Raw genomic sequence first — 21,516 nt, forward strand, 5'->3', positions numbered from 1 at the left:
AAGGTCCTGCACATGGGTTGGCGCAATCCCAAGCATGACTATAGGCTGGGCAAGGAATGGATTGAAAGCAGCCCCGAGGAGGAGGGCTTGGGGGTGTTGATTGATGAGAAGCTCAACATGAGCCAGCAGTGTGTGCTTGCAGCCCAGAAAGCCAACCCTGTCCTGGGCTGCATCCAAAGAGGTGTGACCAGCAGGTCAAGGGAGGGGATCCTGCCCCTCTACTCCACTCTTGTGAGACCCCACCTGGAGTACTGTGTCCAGCTCTGGGGGCCCCAGTACAGGAGAGATGTGGAGCTGTTGGAGTGAGTCCAGAGGAGGCCACGAAGCTGATCGGAGGGCTGGAGCACCTCTCCTGTGAGGACAGGCTGAGTTGGGATTGTTCAGCCTGGAGAAAAGCAGGCTCTGGGGAGATCTAATTGGGGCCTGCCAGTACCTGAAGGGGCCTACAGGAAAGCTGGTCAGGGGACTGTTCATCAGGGAGTGTAGTGACAGGACAAGGGGTAATGGGTTTAAGCTGAAGGAAGGGTGATTTAAATTAGATGTTAGGAAGAAATTCTTTACTATTAGAGTGGTGAGGCACTGGCACAGGTTGCCCAGAGAGGTTGTGGAGGCCCCATCCCTGGCAGTGTTCAAGGCCAGGCTGGATGAGGCTTTGGGCAATGTGGTCTAGTGGAGGGTGTCCCTGCCTGCAGCAGGGGGGTGGAACTAGATGATCTTTAAGGTCCCTTCCAACCCAAACCATTCTATGATTAGATGGTGCCTGTTCCAGAGTCTGCACTTCCAACATTGCCTCAAAGAATAAACACCATCTTTTTCCAAAGAGGCTGATCTGATGATATTTGTAGACAAGTGGGATGAAAATTTACCAGAAATCTCTCCATATTTTTCTTTCAGAGCACCCTTGCAGACTTGTAAGGTAGAGAATAGCTGGGGAGTGTGTGTGAATTTACGCACCTCCTAACCTTTCTTAGCTTGGATCGTATTTAATTATGCCAGGTTGCACTGGACTGGCTCCTAGGTTTAGTAGTGGTATGGTGTATTATAACTGTATAGACAAATATTTGTACATCTCCAGTGCCTGTGGGCATGGGAATCATGGGCCCACACCTGATCTCAAGGGTGCCAGGAGTTCTTATGCCATTAGGTCTTGATGCTAGTCATGAAGTAGGAAGGTACTTGAATGACAGCTTGCCTGGTTTGCATGGCTCTTGATTTACATACTTAGATGATGATCATCTTGCTGTCTTCCCACACAAGCTCCCTCCATCTCCTCTGGCAGTCAGGGCTTGTTTCCATGGAGCTATTTCATCCATACCTTAGGAAACCTTTTTTCTGTTCCCCTACAGACGTAATTTGAGGTTTCCATGGCAACATCTGAGGAGGGAAGGCCCATGATATCTTAAGCAAGTAAGAACTGGTTCTTGGTAAGCCCCATGTATGATTGTGTGCTCATGACACACATGATGGCAGTGTTCACTGCCCTATTGGTTATTTCAGCTTATGTTAACTATGGCAGAAAAAGCCTGAGGGACTGCCTGACTTAAAGCTCAAACTCTGAAAGTTACAATTCAAAAAGGAAATTTGAGCAGTTAAACTTTTGTTGTGCTGTGTACAGCTGTAAGGATGTTTCAGATAAGGAATGAATGGTGTAATGTAACTTCATTCAATGTCAGCAAATCTTCTAGAAAGATAGTAAGTCCTGTAAATCCATAAGCTTTTGTTTTTTAATATTTAAAGTTGTAAAATAATATATTAAAAATGAATTATTTAAAAATAAACTGATTGTATATCCAGAGGAAAAACTAGTTTTTCCTTTAAACTCCTGATATTTGGGGGAGGAAGGAAGTAAAATATAAATTATGCAAAGGCCAACACCAACAGCATTGTATAATTTCAGGAGAATCAGGAAGCTGAGCTCATTTGTAGTGGAAGCAGAGTAGAGATCAGGAAATGACTGTAGTTGAAATAGCAGAGTCTGATCTGGGGCTCTGCATATGGTGGGGTTGATAGAAAAAAAAATCTAGACTGTCTGGTTAGAAAAAGATACTAGACATTTTTCGGGGAAAACATGAATGCAGATCTTAAGCTATCTGAAACATCTCCTACAACACTCCTGTTCCCCAGCCACCTACTTGAACTTCAATTTGAACTGACTGGAGGTGAGAAAGATGCTGTATGTTTAACTACTGATCTCTTATTTGTGTCACTTAAGACAAATAATCAAGCATAGGCATGTCCTTCATATGCTTGCATTCTGCTGCACTTCTAGAGATGTTTTACTTGGTCTGATCAAGTTGATGAGAGGTTTTGTTGCTTGCAGTGATTTCTGGGTCACATCCTGTGACTTTAATCTTGAAGGATCCTTTGAAGAATCGTAGAGAAGGAAAAAGTGCCAAAAGCTCTCCTAAGAAACTTAGCCCTGGATATGTATGTCAGTTCAGTGACTTGGAATTGTATTTCAGTGGTGGCAACTGAGAGGAAGATGGGAAGGCTCTGTTAATGACTCATAAATAGAGGGGAGACTGTGGTAAGTTTTGTGAGATGAAGTGCTGTGAGTGTCTGGAGGTGTATTATCACCTATTGCATTAAAGAAATGCCTGAAGAAAAATGATGTGAACCTTGGAAAACATGGGCCTTGAGTCTTCTGTTAGAAAACTATAGCTCTCTGTATTTTTGTCACTTGCCTTTTCTTGAGTTGAAAGTGCGTAACAGGGAGTATGTCCTAGTAAGGGATCAGTTTAAGATTTGTGTGCATCTTTGCTACTTAAACTACTGACAGTTGTTGGTTCACCTTGTGAACTTCAGTTCACTTCTTGCTCCTGTGTTTTGTGTGTATTTTTATAAGCAGCACCTGAGTGTGAAGAAATTTGTGTATAAGCCAGATTCCTGCTGCAGTCCAACTGCTAATTCTTGGGGTGGGGGGAGAAACCCTTTCAGGTATATCCCAGTTTTTACACATTCAATCAGACTGACCCTTTGTAGGGTGAAAAAGCATGTGTGGAATTACTAGTCACTTCTGAAAAGTTGTATCTTTGTTCTCTATGGTAGACAATCTTCCTTCACATCTCTTGTTGCCTTCTGTCCCAAAAAGTGCTGCAGAAAAATTGCTTCTTATAGGAAGCACCATTTGAGGGACAGAATGTCATCATCAGTGTGTGTTTGCAGACCTGAGACCCATCTGACAGCCACTCAGTTTCCTTCTGGTCCTTGTGGCAGCTGCTGTAGTAGCAGTTGCTGCCTGCAGTTGCTTTCTGTGCTTGCTGAAATGCCAGAGCAAGCTGTTCGTTTACTGCTGTTTCAGACAGATTAGGGCCAGTGTTATAAATGTGAAGTTAGTTAGACATAGTCTTGTTTGCTGCTTCTGGCTTTGAAACTGCTCTTAGGATAGTGGTGGGAAGGGAGGGGAAGAGAGCTGTGGAAGATCCTGCCTGATTCTCATACTTTAGTGTCAGCAGGATTTCCTATGATCCGGTGATCCTCCCTACTCCATGTCCCCCCTCCCTCTTTTCTGTCCACATACAAATCCATACAGAGTGTGTCCTCCCTCCAAGACCACCGCAGCTCCCAAAGGTGAGGAAATGAATCCAGTGCTGTGTTTTAGAGGTTTCCCTGATGAAGATAGCCACAGAAGACTGCCTGTGCTCTCTGCTGTTTGTTTAACCCCGTAAGTGCTGTGCTACCATGTGCATTTCATACTTGCTCTCTCAAATGTATCCTCTACTGAGCATTTCACTGTTTAAACGTAGGCAATTTCAGTTCAAATGTATTAGCTACCAGAAAGGAGGAAAGTGTGAGTAGCGGATGTGCAATAGTTACTACTAAACAGGCTTGTTGATTGTAGCTTATGTTTTTTCACGTGAGGCTGTGCAGAACAATAGCAGCTTCCTTGATGTATTTGTGGAGGAAACTGCAATAAATGTGGAAGAGTTGGCTAGTGGAATTGGAGTGTCAAAGTGCTGTTCAGAAAAAGGATTTCAATGTTATGTAGGTCAATTTTGTAAAACAGTGATTCTTACCAGGGGATATGCAGGTGAAATGACTTAGAAATCATTGCGCATACTGTAAATACTAGTCTGCAGTAGCACTGTGTTTATATGAATGTTAGATGCTCTGTTATCCTCAAAAATAAGTTAAATGGGGAGTAGTTCTCGAGACATGTGGAACGGGGCAGAGAAGTGTGATGGGATCTCAAGAATGTCAGTTCATACGAGCCTTTGGTTGTTGCTTAAATTGATCTTCACATCTTTTAGCTCATCAGTTGCCTATTTGAGTGAAATAATGGATCTGGTATAATTTCTACTACATCTAACTTGGGTTTAGTTTTGTTCTGGATCCCTGAAGTTATTTACATGAGGGGTTAAGTATCACTTTCTACTTTGTATAGAGACCTATGGTGAAGAATTGACAGAGGATATAGTGTTAGTAGAGACAGAGTTATGCTTAAAACGTATGCTTTCAGTGGTTCCTGTTGGCCCCTAATGAGGGAGTTCTCTTTTAACAGATGTATGTTCAATGTTCCTAAATAATTTCTGGTTTGTAAAGTACATAAGCAACACTGAATGAATAATTCATATTGTGCTTATGTTTTCTATATATTGGGTAGACAGCTGACTTACTCTTCACAGTGTTAAAAACAAAATGCAATTGTCAGCTGATTCCTAGAGGGCTGGGTAACTGCTTAAATTTTGTATTTGGTCTTAATAGTTCATGTTTGTTTGAAATGTGTTATTTCTGATCCCTTGAACTGTTCTACTTGATAACTTTGCAAAATCTGAGATGAGCACTTGCGTGTAACTTTAAGAGGAAATGACTGCATCTTTCCTGGAGTGCAGCAAGAGACACTGACACATTTTGCTGGTAGTTTTTGTGCTGATCCCTCTGCTGCAGTCACTGTTGGACCTCCACAGTCATCTTGTAATTTGTATTGGCATCACACTTGACCAACAAACTTAACTTTGTGGCATCCAAATTCTGCACAGTAAATGAGACAGATTAGTGTTATATTTCCACTGCTGTCACAGTTAAGAACATCTCTACCTGAAATGGGGCCTGCGCTGCTCCAGTTGTGAAGAGGCCTGGAAAGCCCCAGGAAGTTCCAGGCTGAGAGGGAACACTGCAAGGTTGTGCTCTAATTTGTTTTCCCTTTCTCTTGATTCCCTTCCTAAAAGAGTGTTTTTTTTAAAAAAAGTCCTTCCAAAATAATTTGTGTTTTTTCCTCTGTTCTTAATTTTTTGGTGTAGGTTCACTTGAGAAAATGGCTTGTCTAAGCACCTCCTGAGATAGTGTGTTCCTACCATGCTCACTTCAGTAAACATCTAATTCCTGCAGTTGCCTCAATTTTTATGTGGGAAACACCAGCCAGTGGTGACATGAGATGTAGATTCCCTAATCCCAGGGTGGTGCTGACTTTTATGTTCACAAGTTTGTTGCAGCTCCTCTGGAGAAGGACTGGTTTTCCTAGAGCTGAGAATCTCTATTCTTAATGCATGTGAGTTTGCTTAAATGATTTGAGACTGACAGATGATGATTATTTTTATTTGTGTGACAGAAACCTTCTGGGTGTCTTCAGCAGATGCTGTTGAATCTTCACTTCTTGAGGGGGAGAAACTCAGCCTGCTCATCCATCTGTCTGGGCTTCTGCCTCATTATTAAGTGCTCTCTGTATTTTAGACGAAGTGGGCACATCACTTTCATCTGAGCTGTTAGGAGGTGTGTTTTTGTGTCTTGAGCATACAACTCTTTGTGTAGGTATTTGTATACCTGATTTGTCTGACTGTCTAAGTTTAGAAAAATGGAATAACCTGGCTTCACAGCACTTAATTCCACTGAGCACGAGTACCTTGTAAAAGGTGCATTAGCAATTATTCCAAAAACCTGCTCAGTATGGGAGTACAAATTTTACTGAAAGTTGGTGAAAGTTAAGATTATCTGGAAATCCTATTGAACTGTGTGCAGAAACAAAGTATATGAGTACAGACAAATCACTTCCCCCCATGCCTTAGTTTTACTAGGTAAAAGCTGGTAGAAGTATTAATTACCTGTGGTGTACTGGAGATAAAAGCTTATTTTGCTATCTGCAAACTTTCACTGGGATTCTGATGGTAACTCTATATAGCCTAAGCAAATGCTTGAAGCTCATGAACTGCTTTCCAACATGCTTAAACCAAGGGATATCTTAAAATCACACTGATGTGACTTTGGAGACAATTTCACATCTTTGTGTAAAGAGCAAAGATGCAACAGGTCCAAGCTCTTAGGTCAGAGGTGAAACTTCTGATTGTTCTCTTTGGAGGCAGATTAAGTTGTAGTGGAAGAGAAGGAAGATGAACAGATCCCCAGGCTCTGTCCCAAATGGAGGGAGAGAGGTTTGCTGCTTTCCTGGTACACACTTAGTATTTAAATAAGAGGCTTTACTCTGAGAACTCTTCAGGAATTGTATTGAGCAATTGGCAGTTGTCCTGCTGTTATTGGTACCTTTTTAACTATGGCTAATTATAAGGCCTGTTGGTTATTTTAGATCCAAATCATCCACTTACGTTCTGTGCCTTAGATTTAATTACTAGATGTTATTCACATCAGGGACACTGATTCATCTAAAGGGGGTAATTGCCAGATTCCAGTGTATTAAAGACATTTATCTCATGCTTCACTGAGCTTCCGCTTACTGGGGCTTTTTCGTTTAATCTGGGCTTTTTTATTCCAACTTTATAAAGGTGTCATTGTGCAGTTTAGCCCTAGGCAAACTAATGAGGCCCAGAAAAACAATTTAAAAAAAAAAAATCTAATAAGTGTCATTGTTTGCTCATATTTAATACTGGTTGGTTGGGAGGAAGTGGGAGTAAAATTGCATGCAGGCAAGAATGAATGGCAGATATATTTACAAGTAATGAAGAGATCCTGTGAGGAGCTAAGTATTCATTCCTGCAGAAGTTATTGACTCAGATGCTGAGTCTGGGCTGAATAATTTTGTAACTTAAGAGGTAGAACTTTGGAAACTTAAATTCATGGTTCAAAGACTTCATCTCTGCTTGATTTCCAGTTCTGATCTGAATGTAGTGATGTTGTTTGTTAGAATTGGCTGTTCCCCCCACCCCTCACTATACAGCTGGAATTCAACCCTGAGAACAGATGGTGTTCTGCTTGTAAATTATTAGTTTAGTGTTTAAAATGTACTGCATAGCCTTATGTAGAAATTAAAAACAAACAACAAAATCACAAAACCGAACAAACTTTTGAAGACAAATAGTTGAAATAAGAAATGTCTCTTGACACTTTCCACGCATCCATCCACACACCTTCCCTGTGTCCTCTATAACTCCTACTTTTTATACAGACTTCTAACATTAGCAGCGGTTAATATCTTAACATCCAGGAGTGGTCTGCTCTGAGAAAGGAGCTCTTGAGTTCTAAATCCAATAGATGGGGCAAAATGGGAGATGCAGACACTTTTGGAAGATTCAGTTAAAGTGATTAGCCAAGGATTATTTAGCTAGTCTGTAGTAGATACTGAAGTTAAAGGCTGAAGTCCTGATGTGCTTGCCTTTGTTGTAGTAATTGTTCTCACATTTTACAACAGACTTATCTTTTCTTACTTGCCTAGGAGCACTATGAAAGGAGCAGCAACTTTACCCCTAAAAGGTAGTGAGGGAAGAAGATAAAATCTGGAACTGAATCTTTCCTGGTGTAATTTCAATCCCTGGTATAAATAAAAGTTGAAGACTTATACCAGGGATTAATTTGTTCTTCAGCGAATGCCATGTACCATGTCTTGCATGCCTGACTAGGAAAACCTAGCTACACCCAACTAGGTCCTTCAGCTTTTCTCTAGAATGTCTGCCCAGGAAGAGGCTTTTTTTCTGAAGATTTTCTTGGAAATAACCCTCTGAACCAGGTTATTTTTGAAAAACAAAGGTCCCAGCCTGAGCTGTGATACTTGGCTGACTGGATCTCCTCCTCCAATGCCCGTTGGGTCCTTGATCTGCTAGTCCCTGCTCATAACCACTTTTCCTTTATAAGTGCATCTGACGTAACTTCAGAACATCTTGTACTCTGAAGTAAGAACCATGTGAAAATCCTTAGTTTCTGTATGAAATTGAGACCTCTGATATGGAAGAACATAAGATGAGCAACTGGAATGTTGGAAGAAAAATATTTTAGCTTAAGAAGCAACTCTAGTGCTGAGGAGCTCAAATGCAGTTCCCAAAGGGAGTGAATGCAAATGATATGTAATTAGAGTGCCCAGCTCTAATTAGAGAGACATTCTGCGGCTTATGGGTGATGTGTCTGCCTTGTCTTAAGACTCTGCTGCACCCTAGGCTTTCTGCTATTGTCCAATGAACTGGTTGACAGATTTCTTGGGGTTAAAGAGATGGTTTTGGTGATGGCTTATGAATTTATGGGCTCTTCACAAGAGTAACGCTGTTAGGTGTGAAAGCATCTGGCAATGTTTAGTGGCAGCTAATGATTTCAAACACTTGCAAGGTTGTGTTAAAAGTAATTCCTGTGTACCTGTATTTAACAGTATCTTAGAGGCAAGGAACCATTTGAGGATTCAACTGCTGCTGCCTGTATGTACAAGTTAGCTGTTGAACTGCCTGCAGCTTCTCAGCCACCAGAGAGCAGCAGGGTCCTGTTGGTAAAGGTCCCCTGGGAGCTGTTTGGCTTCTGCCATCCTTGGTCTTCAGGGAATCTGGGGGGCTGTGGGCTTCGGAAGGCAGGAATAGTAGCCCAGACCAAGTGTAAAATGCATCTGGCTGTGGGAATTCATGACGCATCCAAGAAACCTCAGGCTCTGCTTAAATCACAGTTAGGATGGTGAGACAGACTTGTGAATTTAAGATGCTGTCTTTCCTAAAATTTAATTAAGTGACATATAAAAGCCCCATTTAGTTGGATGAAAGAGAAAGTGTGTAGCCCCTGTACCAAGTAGCTTGTATCTTTTGGTGCTGTTATGTGTAGCTAATTTTGATTTTTTAGGCTGTTTTTCTTCCCTTCGTGTAGACAGTATTGCATGCAGTAGTATTCCATTGCTGCCATATTGGCCCTCAGTTTAAGAAGGACTTTGAACATAAATTTGTGTCCTTGCATTTTGAAATTCACCTGTGACTGGAGATGATAGTAAGCATCTGGCAGTGATTATGAAATTTGGTAGGAGCTGTAAACAAAAAGCAGAAACAGGCAGCAGAGGGTGCATTATTAAAGTAGGCAGTGTTAAGCTTAATTTGAGAATATTTTCCTGTCTCTCAACTTGTGAGTTACAGTTTACATGTGGTAGAAATTTGCATCACACATAATGGAGATGTTAACTGGAAGTTAAAGCTCAGCAAATAGTAGTGGCACTCCCTGCCCAAACTTCATAAAGAAAAAAAGAGACAGTAAGATTGTTATGAATTATTCATCTTCAGCAAAACAGATTTTCTAGTTCACAAGCAGTTGGATTCCAATGCATGCTTCAGCTTTGATCAGGAAGGAGAAATAGAAACTAATTTTTCTATTCACCACTGAGATGGATGCTTGTTTTGTACTGCAGTTTTTCTTGTTGGTTGCAGGATGTCACCAGGAATGTGGAATTTTCAGCTCCTGTAGCTCATATAACCGCTAAGTCTCCTGGACTGTACATTTTGACTGTCGTTTGAAGATCACCATGTGACTTTTGTGCTTTCTTAAATTAAACTTACACAGTTCTAACACAGCAGGCAGCTATCTTAATCTCAATTTTATCTGCAAGGAAAATTGAGACAAAATGTGAAATGGCTTTGTCTAAAGGAAAAAAAAAAAAAAGAGAAAAGTAGGATTGTATCCCAGGAAGCCTGATATCTTGTCTCAGCAATGATCTAGCTCATACCTCATCTCCCTGGCTTTAAGGACAAATAAAGCCTTTTCAGATAGTTTTGCTTACAGAAGACTATTATGCTGGTTGCAATCCTGTGAGACTTGGTGACAGACTATTTACCGGGTAGAAAAGGTGATGTGCGGTGCAAACCCTTCCCTTTGCGATCACAGATAAATCCTCTTGGTGCTACTCAAATCTAACATGCTTGCTGGGTAAAAATCTTGGTATATAACAATAGGAATTATGATTGTTCAACATTTACTTAAACACCCAAACAGCTGAAGTAGTGTCACCTGTTTGCTTCTGTTGCTACTTTTAATATTAAAAGGCAAACAAAGGAACGAAAACTTCTTGTGGTTTATGGTCATTACTGGTGTTTGTAGCTCTGGGGATAGATGAAATAGATAGAGCACAGCCTGGGCATTGTTAGTGTAAGCTTACCCCAAAGCACTTGACTCTGACCTTGATTGAGTGCCTCTGCAGAGTTTGACCTTGCTTTCCCCAAGAGTCTCACAAGAGCATAATAATGGTAATTTGGAGGGAAAATATGGGAAGCAGACTTCTGGCAATTGTGATATAACCTGATGCTTCTAAGGTATTTCATTAAAAGATGACCATTAGACTGATGATCCTCAGCAACTGTTTGGAACGAGGTTGGTGAGAGACTCTGTGGCACTTGAAGTTGTGTGTGTATATTTAGCTTATTTACAACCTATATTAGCAGTGTAGCCTAGTGTGTTGCAGCAAAGGCATCACCAGGCTTAGCAAATGAAAATGTAGTAACAGACTGCTACTGGGAAGATGTAACTAGGAGGGTGGTGTCTGTCATGTTTGGGCAATAGCTGTAATGACTGTTCCTAAGATATACAAGATCTGCTACATTCCTTAGCGTATTGCGGAGGCATTTATCAGTTGTTTCACAGCTGTACATGCATACTTGGGTAAAACTTATGCCTTAAGGGCATATTCAGTGCATTCTGTTTATACATCACAAATGTGGCACGTACACTGTGACACTGCATGTGACAGTGCTTTGTGATCTCAATGTGTAGAACTCTTCCATACTCATTTACTGTCATCTCTACCTACTGATGTTACAGATACGGTACGCATACTGTCTTATGTGTGCTCCGTTATGCAAACAAGAAACACGGGTATGAATTTTATAGTCTGTACATATTTCGTGCATCAAACATGTTTATGGCATGTAATACACATCAACGGAGAGAGATTTGGGTCTGTATCATATGCTATGTTGAATATCTGCTGGAGGGGAAGAAATGGACTTGGCTGGCTTAATTTCCATAATAGCAAGTGCAGGATTGTAAGTGTGAATGGCAAAGCCAGCTGGAGGAGACATTTTTCAGCTGTCCATGAAGTATTTTCCAAATAGCTCTCCTTCAGACATTGTGAAGAAAACTGACAGTTGTCCTCAGGCATTTGTCTAATTGAAGGAATGGGCTCTATCAGGCTTGCTGCTGCAGGTGTGGATAGTTGAGGTGATGGACAGGAATGGTATTTATAAAGCAATTTCTATATGTGCTTATTATAAAAAGAGTTTACGGATTATAGGAGAGAACCTTTTCTGTCCTATCATTTTAGTGGCTCTTGAGAGTTCAGAACTAGTGTTGGTGGCTTCCATTTGGGCTTGTGCAGAGTAAGACTCAAGAAAATCATCTTCTAACAGGCATTTTTTCCACAGCATTTTTGTAGGACAAAAATGTTCTGCCTCTTCCTATTCTATGAAGAAAAAATGAGGGAGATGAGAGTTGTTTCGGGATTGTTTGTAGTTGTCCTAAATATAAGACAGAAAACAGAAATACTTAGACTATTCCACTTCCAACCATGCTGATGGTACAAAATAATGATCTACAGGTAACGCTATCATTTATTCTGTTTAGACTCAGTTTTAGATTCCTCTATTTCCTGTATCAGTCATGTGAACAGCATGCAAGTCATGAGCTGGGAACCGCTGCGCTTAGCCAGATACACATTTTAATTGGAGTCAGGGCATTCTAGAAAGGACAGTACAGTACTTGCTAAAGCATTTACTGTTTTTCTTTCTGAGCTAAAACAAAGGCCCAGGTGGGAAGCAGATCTACGTAACCCCTTCTTACAGGAATGGCATAGCATGTAATGTAGGAGTTTGAATTTTAAGTTTCTGGAGGAGTTCTGGTTAGGTAAAGCTGTCCTTTTCGCACAAGTAATTGGTTGCATCTTCACTGAATGAGAAGAAAAAAGATTGATTTTGTGGCAGTCTCAATCACTCCACTGTAGGGTATTCTGACAAAACTTTGCTCCTTTTTTATAATCATGTTTAGAAGGTTTTTTTTGTTTTGTCCAGGCACAGAATAGAAGCAAATACCAAAACCTTGCTGCTGTGTTTTGGCTTGACCTAGTTCTTACTAAAACACAGTTGGGTTTTTTTTTCCTCTTTTCAACTAGTAACACCTTGTACTTTGTGGTCTGTGCTTGCTTGATCAGAGGGACTCTTTATTGGTGGAAGTTTCTTCATGCTGATATTGTGCTTTTCTGCAGAATGGTCTGCTGGGTGCTGATTTTCAGTATTGGAGGAAAGGGGCTGTTTCAGCCTAAAACCAACAAGTGGTACAAATTCCAAGTGTTGTGCTGGGACTTAAGCCACTTGCCTAACTTTTGGTGGCTAAACTGAAGAGGGGAAAGAGTTAAGTTCTTACTTAAGCAAAATGTTTGGAAGCTTTTTTTTAGAGGGTGTTTACACTGCAATATCCAGGTGAATATGTACATGTAAACCTGGGAGAACACTTACCCTGCTTAGCTGTATGTGTTCACCCCTGCTTTCAGCTGAGAGTCTAACTTTTGTTGCTTCTGTATTGGCTGAGTTGCTCACAAATGCTACAAGGCCTAATTACTGCCATGCTGAACACTTGTTAGGGTGGGATTTGGATTCTAGCTCTCTGGTGCTTCTTGCATGTGGTTTAGCAGAAGGCAGCAAGGATTTATTTTAATGGTAATTTTGCTGCTCTTGGGGCAAATAAAATTTAGGCATATTCAAATAATTTTTTTCATGAAAAAACTTGAGTTTGTCACACCTGTGAGGACAGTGGGGTTTATCTTTCCAAATAGTTGAGTGAAGTTTTTCAATGTGCTTGGGGTCCGTGAGCTGGTGTGCATGTTTCTGTGTGCATTTCTGGGTTAAATACAGCAAACTTGACTGACCTGAGCTAGTGAAGCAGGTATTTTAGCTGGCTAGGGAAGAATGTACTGTACAGAGACCTTTTGTACTTACAGACTTGTTCTCCTGTGGTTAATGGTGTGTGCTGTGAGCAGTGACCTGTTAGATAAGTGCTGTACAGGTACAGGAATTTCAAGGAATTGGGACAGAGTCCCCTTGCTTCCTTCATATAGATGTATGTAGTGCAAACTAAATGCCAAGCTCCTATGGAAATCCATTCTAACAGGTTGCCTTGTGTTTCGTGAGGGACAGAATTTAATTGATCTACCCTAGAATCTCTCCATCAGATTTATGACAAGAAATGAGTTTCCCTTTTGGATGCTCAAGTGAGAGGTCTTGACAGTGCCAAATAATTCACTCCAGTTCCAAATTGCAAAGAAAACTCTAACTGAGAAAAAGGCCCTGGAACCTTTGCCCTGTTACCATCTTCTGATGGATTATTATTGCGAAGTCATGACACTGATTTGTTTTGCTTGCTATATTTGGCTCAACTGTCTCCTTTAATTTGGAGGAAGAGCACTACCTAAAGATATTAACTGTGAAAGTATTGTCCTAATGCTGAAAAAGTGTTATGTGCTGTGCTATTTGACTCCCATTTGACAATTTCTGGAATTCTGGATGATATCTGGAGAATCTAGGGTATGCTACTGTATATGAGGCCAAAAATTAAATGTCTAGTTCTGTGTGGTACTCTGTTAGTAAGAATTCAGATTGAAGTCTTTAATGGTTATTGCTGACATGAGAATTACTACTTTTGGAAGGGAAGGCACAAATAGATACAGCTAAACCGCTAAGCGGAAAGCCCTGTTGGAATCGACCTTTTCAGCCTCTTCAAGTGTTGTTAAATGGCCAGCAACTAATATGTAATACAACATATATTCCATGAGTTGTTTGTTTCCGGTAGGAAAAACTGGATAGAATGCGGCTTAAGCCTATTGTAACCCCTTTCTGTCCCATGTTACTACCCATGTTATTGTTGATTGATGACAATGTTGTGATCCTGGTAGGAGTTCAGAGTTACTACTAGTTTTTGGATGAGGTAACCTTAGCACATATGTGGGCTGTGCTTTGCACTGTGAGTACAAGTGTGTGTACACCTGTATTTTAATTAAGAGGCCAGTTGTTATTGACCAAAATGATAGACATGCTAAAGTCATGTGCAGTTTATGCAATTTATCCAAAGGCTGCCTTCTCACTGACTGGAGACTTGATGGAAAGCACTTCTATTATTTTTGACCAAACTATAATGAAAACTGTTCTGTTCTTCAGTCAGGTGCCATGGAAGGGACATCCTGAGTCCTCTGGTGAAAAATGCACTTCTGTTCCTGCACAGCATGGTTTTTGGGAGATGAAGGGAGGAGGCACTGAAACAGTGTTTAACCCAAGTAATCAGGATTTGTGGTCATTAAACAATGTGCAAGACTGCTTTAACTGGACTGCTTGTGGAAGAGATTGTGGCAAGTTCTGAGTAAATGTTGTACTGAACAGGGAAGAATTGGGGAACGCGTGGGCCACAGGAGTGCTTCCATCTTGCTTTGTAATATGCTGAGGTATCCAGCCTCTTGCTGGTATTTCTCACTCTGCAGCCTGTGAAATTTGTGTCATCTGTCTTGTAACATAGTCCTTGGGTTTCAGAGAACAACACATGCAGGTATCCGGTATCACATATCCAAAATAAATTTGACTGTGTATGTTCAAATGATAGCAACTGCTGGTTGGTAGTGTGTGATTTAAAGGGACAGATCTGTAGGGCACTAAAGTAAGAATGCTTAGCCATTACATGCTCCTTGCGTGTATCCACAAGTTGGCATATGTCAAATAGTTAATAGGCTTCATTCTAATTTAATGTGCAAAGAGGACAGGACGGCTGAAGTCCTAGTGCAAGGAAGTGTCCCAGTTCCAAAGACAACATGACTATTCTTGCAGAAAACTGTTGGAATGCAAAAATAAATGCAGATAAGTATTTTTCATTTAAACTCAACTTTCACAGAAAAAAGAAACACAGAAGTTTTGGAATTTGAAAATCAAGAGTTTTGACCTAGCAGGGGTTGCTCTGTTGTAGGCATGGCAGGTTTCTCATGCAGAAGGTGCTGCTAAACCTGCTGTTGAACTGTGTGACAAGGGGAGTTGGAATGGTAAGCTATGGCTTGAATTTTTCCAAGTCTGTAAGTGCAATAGTCTCCCTGCCTGACCTGACAGCTTCTGTAGCCAGGTATTGTGCATCTGAGTGACTCGGTTAATCTTCTAAGTTATATGTATTTCCTGTAGTTAAAAATAACTGGGCTTAATAGATAAATTAATAGATAAGTAAAAACAGTGTACTTCCAGCGCTGTTTCCTACTCTGTAATCATCTACCAGGGATGACATTTTGCTGTCCCTTAAACACATGGGAAAGCTATTATGGAAAGGACTGCTGAAGAATCTGGGCTGGTGTTAGTTCATGTTCTTCATTCAGGGAAGGGATTCTTAGTTTTTTGGAGGTCTTTTCTTTCCTCTCTGCTTAATTCTTAAGTCCTCTTCTGAGGCCGCTGGAAACCCCAGAATGTTTGAGTAGCAGATAGGCAGAGCAGGTTGTTGATCAATCTGAAGCATTGACAACCATTTGCTTTTCTAATGAATCTGTCATTAGGTGGATCATTAAACTACAGGAGTAAAGTAAACTGTAAACTACAGTTTAATCCTCATTAAACAAGGATCTAGCAACACACAGGCTGTTATGAAAGCAGTTAAATTGTGCAGTTGTGATTTGTACAGAAATAGTGCTTGATCGTGGCTGGTATTTTGCACTTTGTGGGTCGGGTATTTGAGCTGTGTCTCTTACTACATAGCTTCTCTTTTTTCTAGGAGCATGAGACAGGTGGGCAGCATCCTTTCTCCAAAATAAAAATGCACTGAGAATGTTGGAGTGCAAATAAGTGTTGCTTACTAATCAGTGAAGTACTTGGAATTAAAGGGATAGTCCCTATCCGTGTGTACCCTGTCCTAAGTGTAAGGATTCTCATGGCACAGCCTGAGAGAATTATTTTCAGTTTTGCGGCTGTGAAGGGAGTGGGAAAGGATGCCCTGTATTGCTGAACTGAATTCCACTAGTGTTTGAGGCTGAGGGTGAAGAAATTGTACTGGCACAGCCATAGCAACAAAAAGCATACTGGTGAAAGGGCCAGTTTTTCCTTGCCAAAGAAGGTCATTATGAAATGCTACTATTGCCTAGAGCAATGTAGTATGTGTCTCTTAATTGGATAATGTCTGTGGTGCTTTTGAGGGTTTGCAGTGTCCACTGTGCAATTTATTACTTAAAGCATGCACAAGTGCAAACTCTGACCCTTATTTGCACTTGTGCAATTAAGTGAGAATCTTGTGTAGTTGATAAAAGGTTCCACAGGACATCAAGCTCATTAATAAATGGAGCAAAACTTCTCTGAACTCCAAAGGGTTACTAATTCCTTCCCCCAAAGTTGCACATACTCCCTCTTGGTTAAAATTTAGGAATGATACTGTGGGGTTTTGATTGCCAGATGCCATGGGAAGAAGATGAAAGTTAGCCTTTTGTGTCTTGGACTTGAAAAAAAAAACCTGCTTTATATGACTTTTTTTAAGTAGGTGTTTGCAGAAGGCATTCTGATTCTGTGGGTGCACCTGATGCATAGATACCAATGAGACAGGAGCTCCAGAATTTGATTTGAAGACTTGTTCAAGATGTTAATTTACAGGATGAGCAGAGCAAAAAGGGCAGTACAACAAAGTAGAATATAGTAACTGAGGATTTAAAAACCATATTATTGAAGTCTTGTTTCCTTCCCCCTTGTTCCTGCAGTTATAAATATTCCTCTTTTGACATGTTTAGTTATCTGTATCCTAGGTGGCAGGTTTTGATGTTCAAAGTTCTTGTGAAGTTTATTTTTAAACAAAGCTGAGGCAGTCCATGCAAGAAAACTATTTTGATTTAGGTTAACAAATTGAACAATGAAAACTAAAGCTGTGTCAGGCTGATTTTTAGAGATTTTTTTTCTGACAGTACACTTAAAATTCCATAGCTGAATAGCAGTCACTCCCTTAAAGAATGTAAGCTCTATGTCACTTTTCCACCTGAAAATACAGCTTTGTTCAGGAGCATTCAGTGAAACTCAGGGGATCTTGATGGAGAATGTGTCACACTGTTTCCCCTGATTTAGTTTCATTACCAGAATTTTGCAAGGCCTGTCCTGAGGCTGCTAATCCTCCCAGTGCTTGATCCTTTTTAGAGCTTCCTTAGTGTATTAAATGCCTAGGAATCTTCTAGGTAGTAGGTGTCTTTCTCCTGGTCTAAAATCTGTTCTGCATGTCTAATTGTCTTTATGTGGTGTCTTTGTTGGTTCCTGGACCTGAGACCATCCATCATCCACTGTCATTTTGGAAGCAGCATTGCCCTCCAAGAAACTCTTTTATCAGCTTTCACTCATGTGAATCTGAGCCAAAAATCCAAACAGCCTCCCAGTTCTGGTGCCATTTGCTGCTACTGCCTTTTTAGCTATCCCTCAGTCCATCTCCTTCTCTGTGTGCTGTCAACAGGGCCATAAAAAAACCTAGTTGTGAAAGAAGGCTGAAAGTCCAAGTTTGCTTGCAGTTTCCCTGGGCTGTCTGAGCAGGAGGTGGGACAACGGGACAGCTTGTCCAATTGGCTTCTACAGCAGGCTATTATCCCTTCTCACCCTCTTTCATTCAGTTGATTTGCAGCAGCAGTGTATTTGGTAATATAAACCCTGTCTCTTGGGATTAAGGGTGCAGTTATGCTTGCAACAGCTGCCTGCGTATGTCTTACCCGCTACAGAAAAAGAACATGCTGCTCCTCCTACTTTCTCCTGATTTTATCTGGTATTGTTGCTTCCTTCCCTCTCTTTCTCTTTCTGACCCCCTCGCAGCTCCACGCCGCTCCACTCCATACTTGCTTCGTCTCTTGAGAAGACCACAGCCGAGTTTCGTAGCACAGCCCCAGGAGACTTTTTCTTTCCTGAACCAACATTAGGCAAAGAGGACAGAAGGCAAAAGGGGGTTTGTGTGGAAGCCAAAAGTGAGCCAAGCTGTTCCTGGCAACCCTTGTCTTGATGCTAAACCTACTGCTTTGAGAGAGACCAGGCAGGGGAGGGATCTTGTTTTGTAGAGAGGAGGAGGAAAGAAACTTGAAACTGGCTTCCTTTGTGGCATGTCTGTGTCCTGAACATCTCCTCCCTACCCCACTGTTTGTTAAATGAAAGCACGTGAAGAACACGAGGTTTCCTTCTTGAGAGGGAGGGCAGTACTGAACTGAGGGAGGAGGAAGGCAAGCTGTGGTTTTGTGGTGTCATTTACACAGAGATCAGAGCCTAGTGTGCCTGGGGGTGGGAGCAGAAAGAGAAAGGGCATCTGATGCCAGCTGCCAATATGACAGAAACCCTGCAGCTCCCAGCACTGCAAGTCCCAGAGCAGCAGGTGGTGGAGGGTGACCGTGCCTGGTCCAGTTCGTCCACCCCAACCCTGCGCAGGAAGCGCTTCAAGATGAGGCGGATGAAGAATGTGCAGGAGCAGAGCCTGGAGGCCAGCAAGTATCGGGATTCTCCTTCCTCCAGCAAGGAATACCTGCAGCTCCCATCTATTGAAATCACCCCCTCCAGTGATGAGGATACTCCATGGTCCAACTGCTCCACACCTAGTGCCTCCCCACGGCGCAAGCGCTTCCTCCTACGGAAGTGGCTGCGTGTGAGAGAGAAGAAGGAATACAGTGAGAGCAGGTATGTTTTTGGCCACTTTGCCTTCTCTGCTTCCAAGAATAGCCTGTCCACAATCGGTAGGTAGGGTCTGTTGTTCCCCAAGAAATCTTGGCGTGCTTCTCCCAGGGACTTTGTCCTCACCCGTTGGCTGGAAGGAGTGACGTGGTTGGATTTGCTGGTGCCAGACCAAATGGCCTAATCCTTGTGTGCAAACAGCAGGCATGTTAGAAACAGCAGTGCTAGGATCTGCCCTTGCTCATGGGCCTCTGCATACCTTCTACAGGTAATATGGAGCCAGTGAAAAGAACTTGCTTCTAAGTGGGGGGGGCTGTCCTGAAAGAATGGGTTATAAGACTTCATTAAGATGTCCTGAAGAGACCCTTGACAGAGAGAGGAGGGGATCTCTCTGCTGGGATTACCAGGGCAGGGAGTTAACGATACCAAACCTTTGTCAGTGTTTCTTTGGGTGATATTCATTGTTACTGCTGAGACTTGCTTCAAAATCCTTTGTTTAGTTGCTGACACTGGGAGAGTGTGAGGACAAGAGAGAAACAAAGCAGCCTTGTGGCTATGAGGTGGGTCTGCATGTCAAGATGTCTGAGTTCAGTTCCTGGCTGCTCTCCAGACTTGAAAGTCACTCAGTCCTTTGGCTCAAAATAATTCAAAGACCTCCAAGAGCTTGTCAACACAGGAAAATTAATGCTCAGGGAGCTATTGTGTGGCCATACCATGAAAAACCTATGTGTTAGGTAACCCTCTGCAGGTGCAATCAGGGTCTACAACGTGCAGTATAGTTTAATCTGCAGAGTGGAACGATGTACCTCTCCTGAAGGCCCAAAATACACAAAACACTTTAAAGGCTTCTCTGAAAAATTAGTGCATTATCCTTATTGTGTGCACTGATTTTTCTTTTGGTGCTTTGCAACTCCCATGCAGCGTGTGTGTGGGTTTATGCCTGAATCTATTGCGCTTCCATAAAAGAAACAACTTGTCTCTTACTGTTTCTGTGCCCAATGTACTAGGTTGTTTTTCTTCTACTAATATCCACTCTGATTTTGTGGTAAGTCTTTTTATGTGAGGTCCTTTTAACAAGGTCAGTCTGTCACTTTATTAAGTTTTGGGGAAGTTACATCAATAAATGCATGCCATCAAGGATTTGATAATACCTCTTTTAAAAAGTTGTCACTGAAGAACATATCTTGGTTGAGGGAATATTACTGATTTTTACTTAGCTGTGGCGATATAAGTAGTGATTCAGGTATAGCATAGAAAACGGGAAGGATAATGAATAGGGCATATGCTAAAGTGTCAGAATCACAAAGTTCAGGTATGAAGTTCAGAGAGGATGGCTTTTCAGCTAAAGGATTTAATCTGGGCTTATTGATGGTGAATGTGTTTGAGACGGCGACCAAGACACATGTGTCTTGGTGTGAATGCATAAGAAAACTTAGTTCATTCACATATACCTGTGATCTCCATGGCTATGCTGACAGCTGTTTGCTTATTCATCACAAAGACATTTCTGCCTTAACCCTGGTTGTGTTTTTTGAAGCAGTGACTGGAAAAAACCTGAAGTGGTTGATGGATTAGGTGGCATTAGCATACCAAAGCCAGTGGTATGGCACCTCCTTTCTTCGTATGTTGCAGACCACAAATCTACCCCTTTTGCAATGGGAAACGCAATGTTTTCAAATGGAACTTTTTCGCTTTCTAGTCGGGGGGGGGGGGCGGGCGGGGAACACCACAAAAATTCGCTGATCACTTTGTGCTGAGCCTCTTGGGCTTGCAGAATGCAAAGATGATCATTGGGCATTCAAAACTCAGCAGGCAGGAAACAACACGGAGAAAGCAGAATCTGTGGGGAGTTAGTCACAGAAAGAGTGATGAACCCTAAAGGATTGTGCAGCGGTAATTTGAAAGAGACTAGCAGCTAGCACTGTGGGGTAAACCTTACTATGCTCCAAGGCTGTTGCGTGTGAAACATTGTTGTAAAATAGAGCAGGAAGCTGGCTTTCTGTAAAGCAGGGAGATACTGCCTGTCTACCCTCCCCTACTTTAGAGTTGCTCGTCTAAAGCACTGGCTCTTTCTTGCTGCTGTTTTATGGTGTTGCTGTTTGTAACAGATGCTAGTAATGTCATTTACTGTACTATAATTTGTTGAAGGGCAACAGGGACTACTGCACTAGAGTAAAGGCTGAAGCATTTCATCTGGTGGTTTTTCCACCAAGCCCTGTCTCAGGGTTGAGCCACAGTGATGATGCTTGAACTGTCCAGATGGTTAATTGTAATGCTATTGTAACAGGGATTCCCAGTGTGGCCAGCGTGCCGCACATCTGCTACGAGCACAGGTACACTAAGTGCTAAAGATCCCAGACTTCCTCTGGTAAATGGGGCAGCAGTCAGCATGTGGTTCCCACCAGAGAAATCAATGCAGTTTGCTTCCAGTCACTGCCTCTTTCTAGTTAAATTGTTGTCAAGCAGTTTGAAATTTTTGAGTAACTTTACCCCCATTATGTGGCCAGGTATCTTCCTGTTTGTATGGCAAGGTTTTTCCCAGGAAAGCTGGTAGTTGGGAGTAAACTGTGCACCAGCTGACTTACTCCAGTGATGCATGTGTTGCTCACATGCCCCTGAGCAAGAGCAATAGCTCTGTGACCATTAGCATACAGTAAGCATCCAAGTGAATAAACAACTGCTTTTAGGACTTGAAATGCTGTCTGTAGTGCTCCCAGTCTGATGAAGGCTG

General features: G+C 41.8%; 1 protein-coding gene across 12 annotated transcripts in view; it reads left to right on the top strand.

Moving 5' to 3' along the window:
- The window catches only part of GRAMD1B (GRAM domain containing 1B), a 134,307-nt gene that overhangs the window by 18,311 nt on the left and 94,480 nt on the right, over nucleotides 1-21,516 (top strand). For 5 of the 12 annotated variants that reach the window (XR_012838783.1, XR_012838784.1, XR_012838785.1 and 2 more), the window contains exon 1: nucleotides 17,663-18,791. The exons of 1 other annotated variant lie outside the window; for it this stretch is intronic. Coding sequence is in view for 3 of the 11 variants with exons in the window: in XM_075774753.1 (XP_075630868.1) it covers nucleotides 18,430-18,791 (362 nt within the window). In the remaining 8 variants the exon portion in view is untranslated. Of the gene's footprint in view, nucleotides 1-1,920; nucleotides 2,160-17,662; nucleotides 18,792-21,516 lie in introns of those variants that run through there. 6 more of the 12 variants (XR_012838782.1, XM_075774753.1, XM_075774754.1 and 3 more) reach the window with 4 other exon arrangements.

The sequence above is a fragment of the Balearica regulorum genome, chromosome 23 (assembly GCF_011004875.1).
Source record: "Balearica regulorum gibbericeps isolate bBalReg1 chromosome 23, bBalReg1.pri, whole genome shotgun sequence".
NCBI classification, from domain to species: Eukaryota; Metazoa; Chordata; class Aves; order Gruiformes; family Gruidae; genus Balearica; species Balearica regulorum.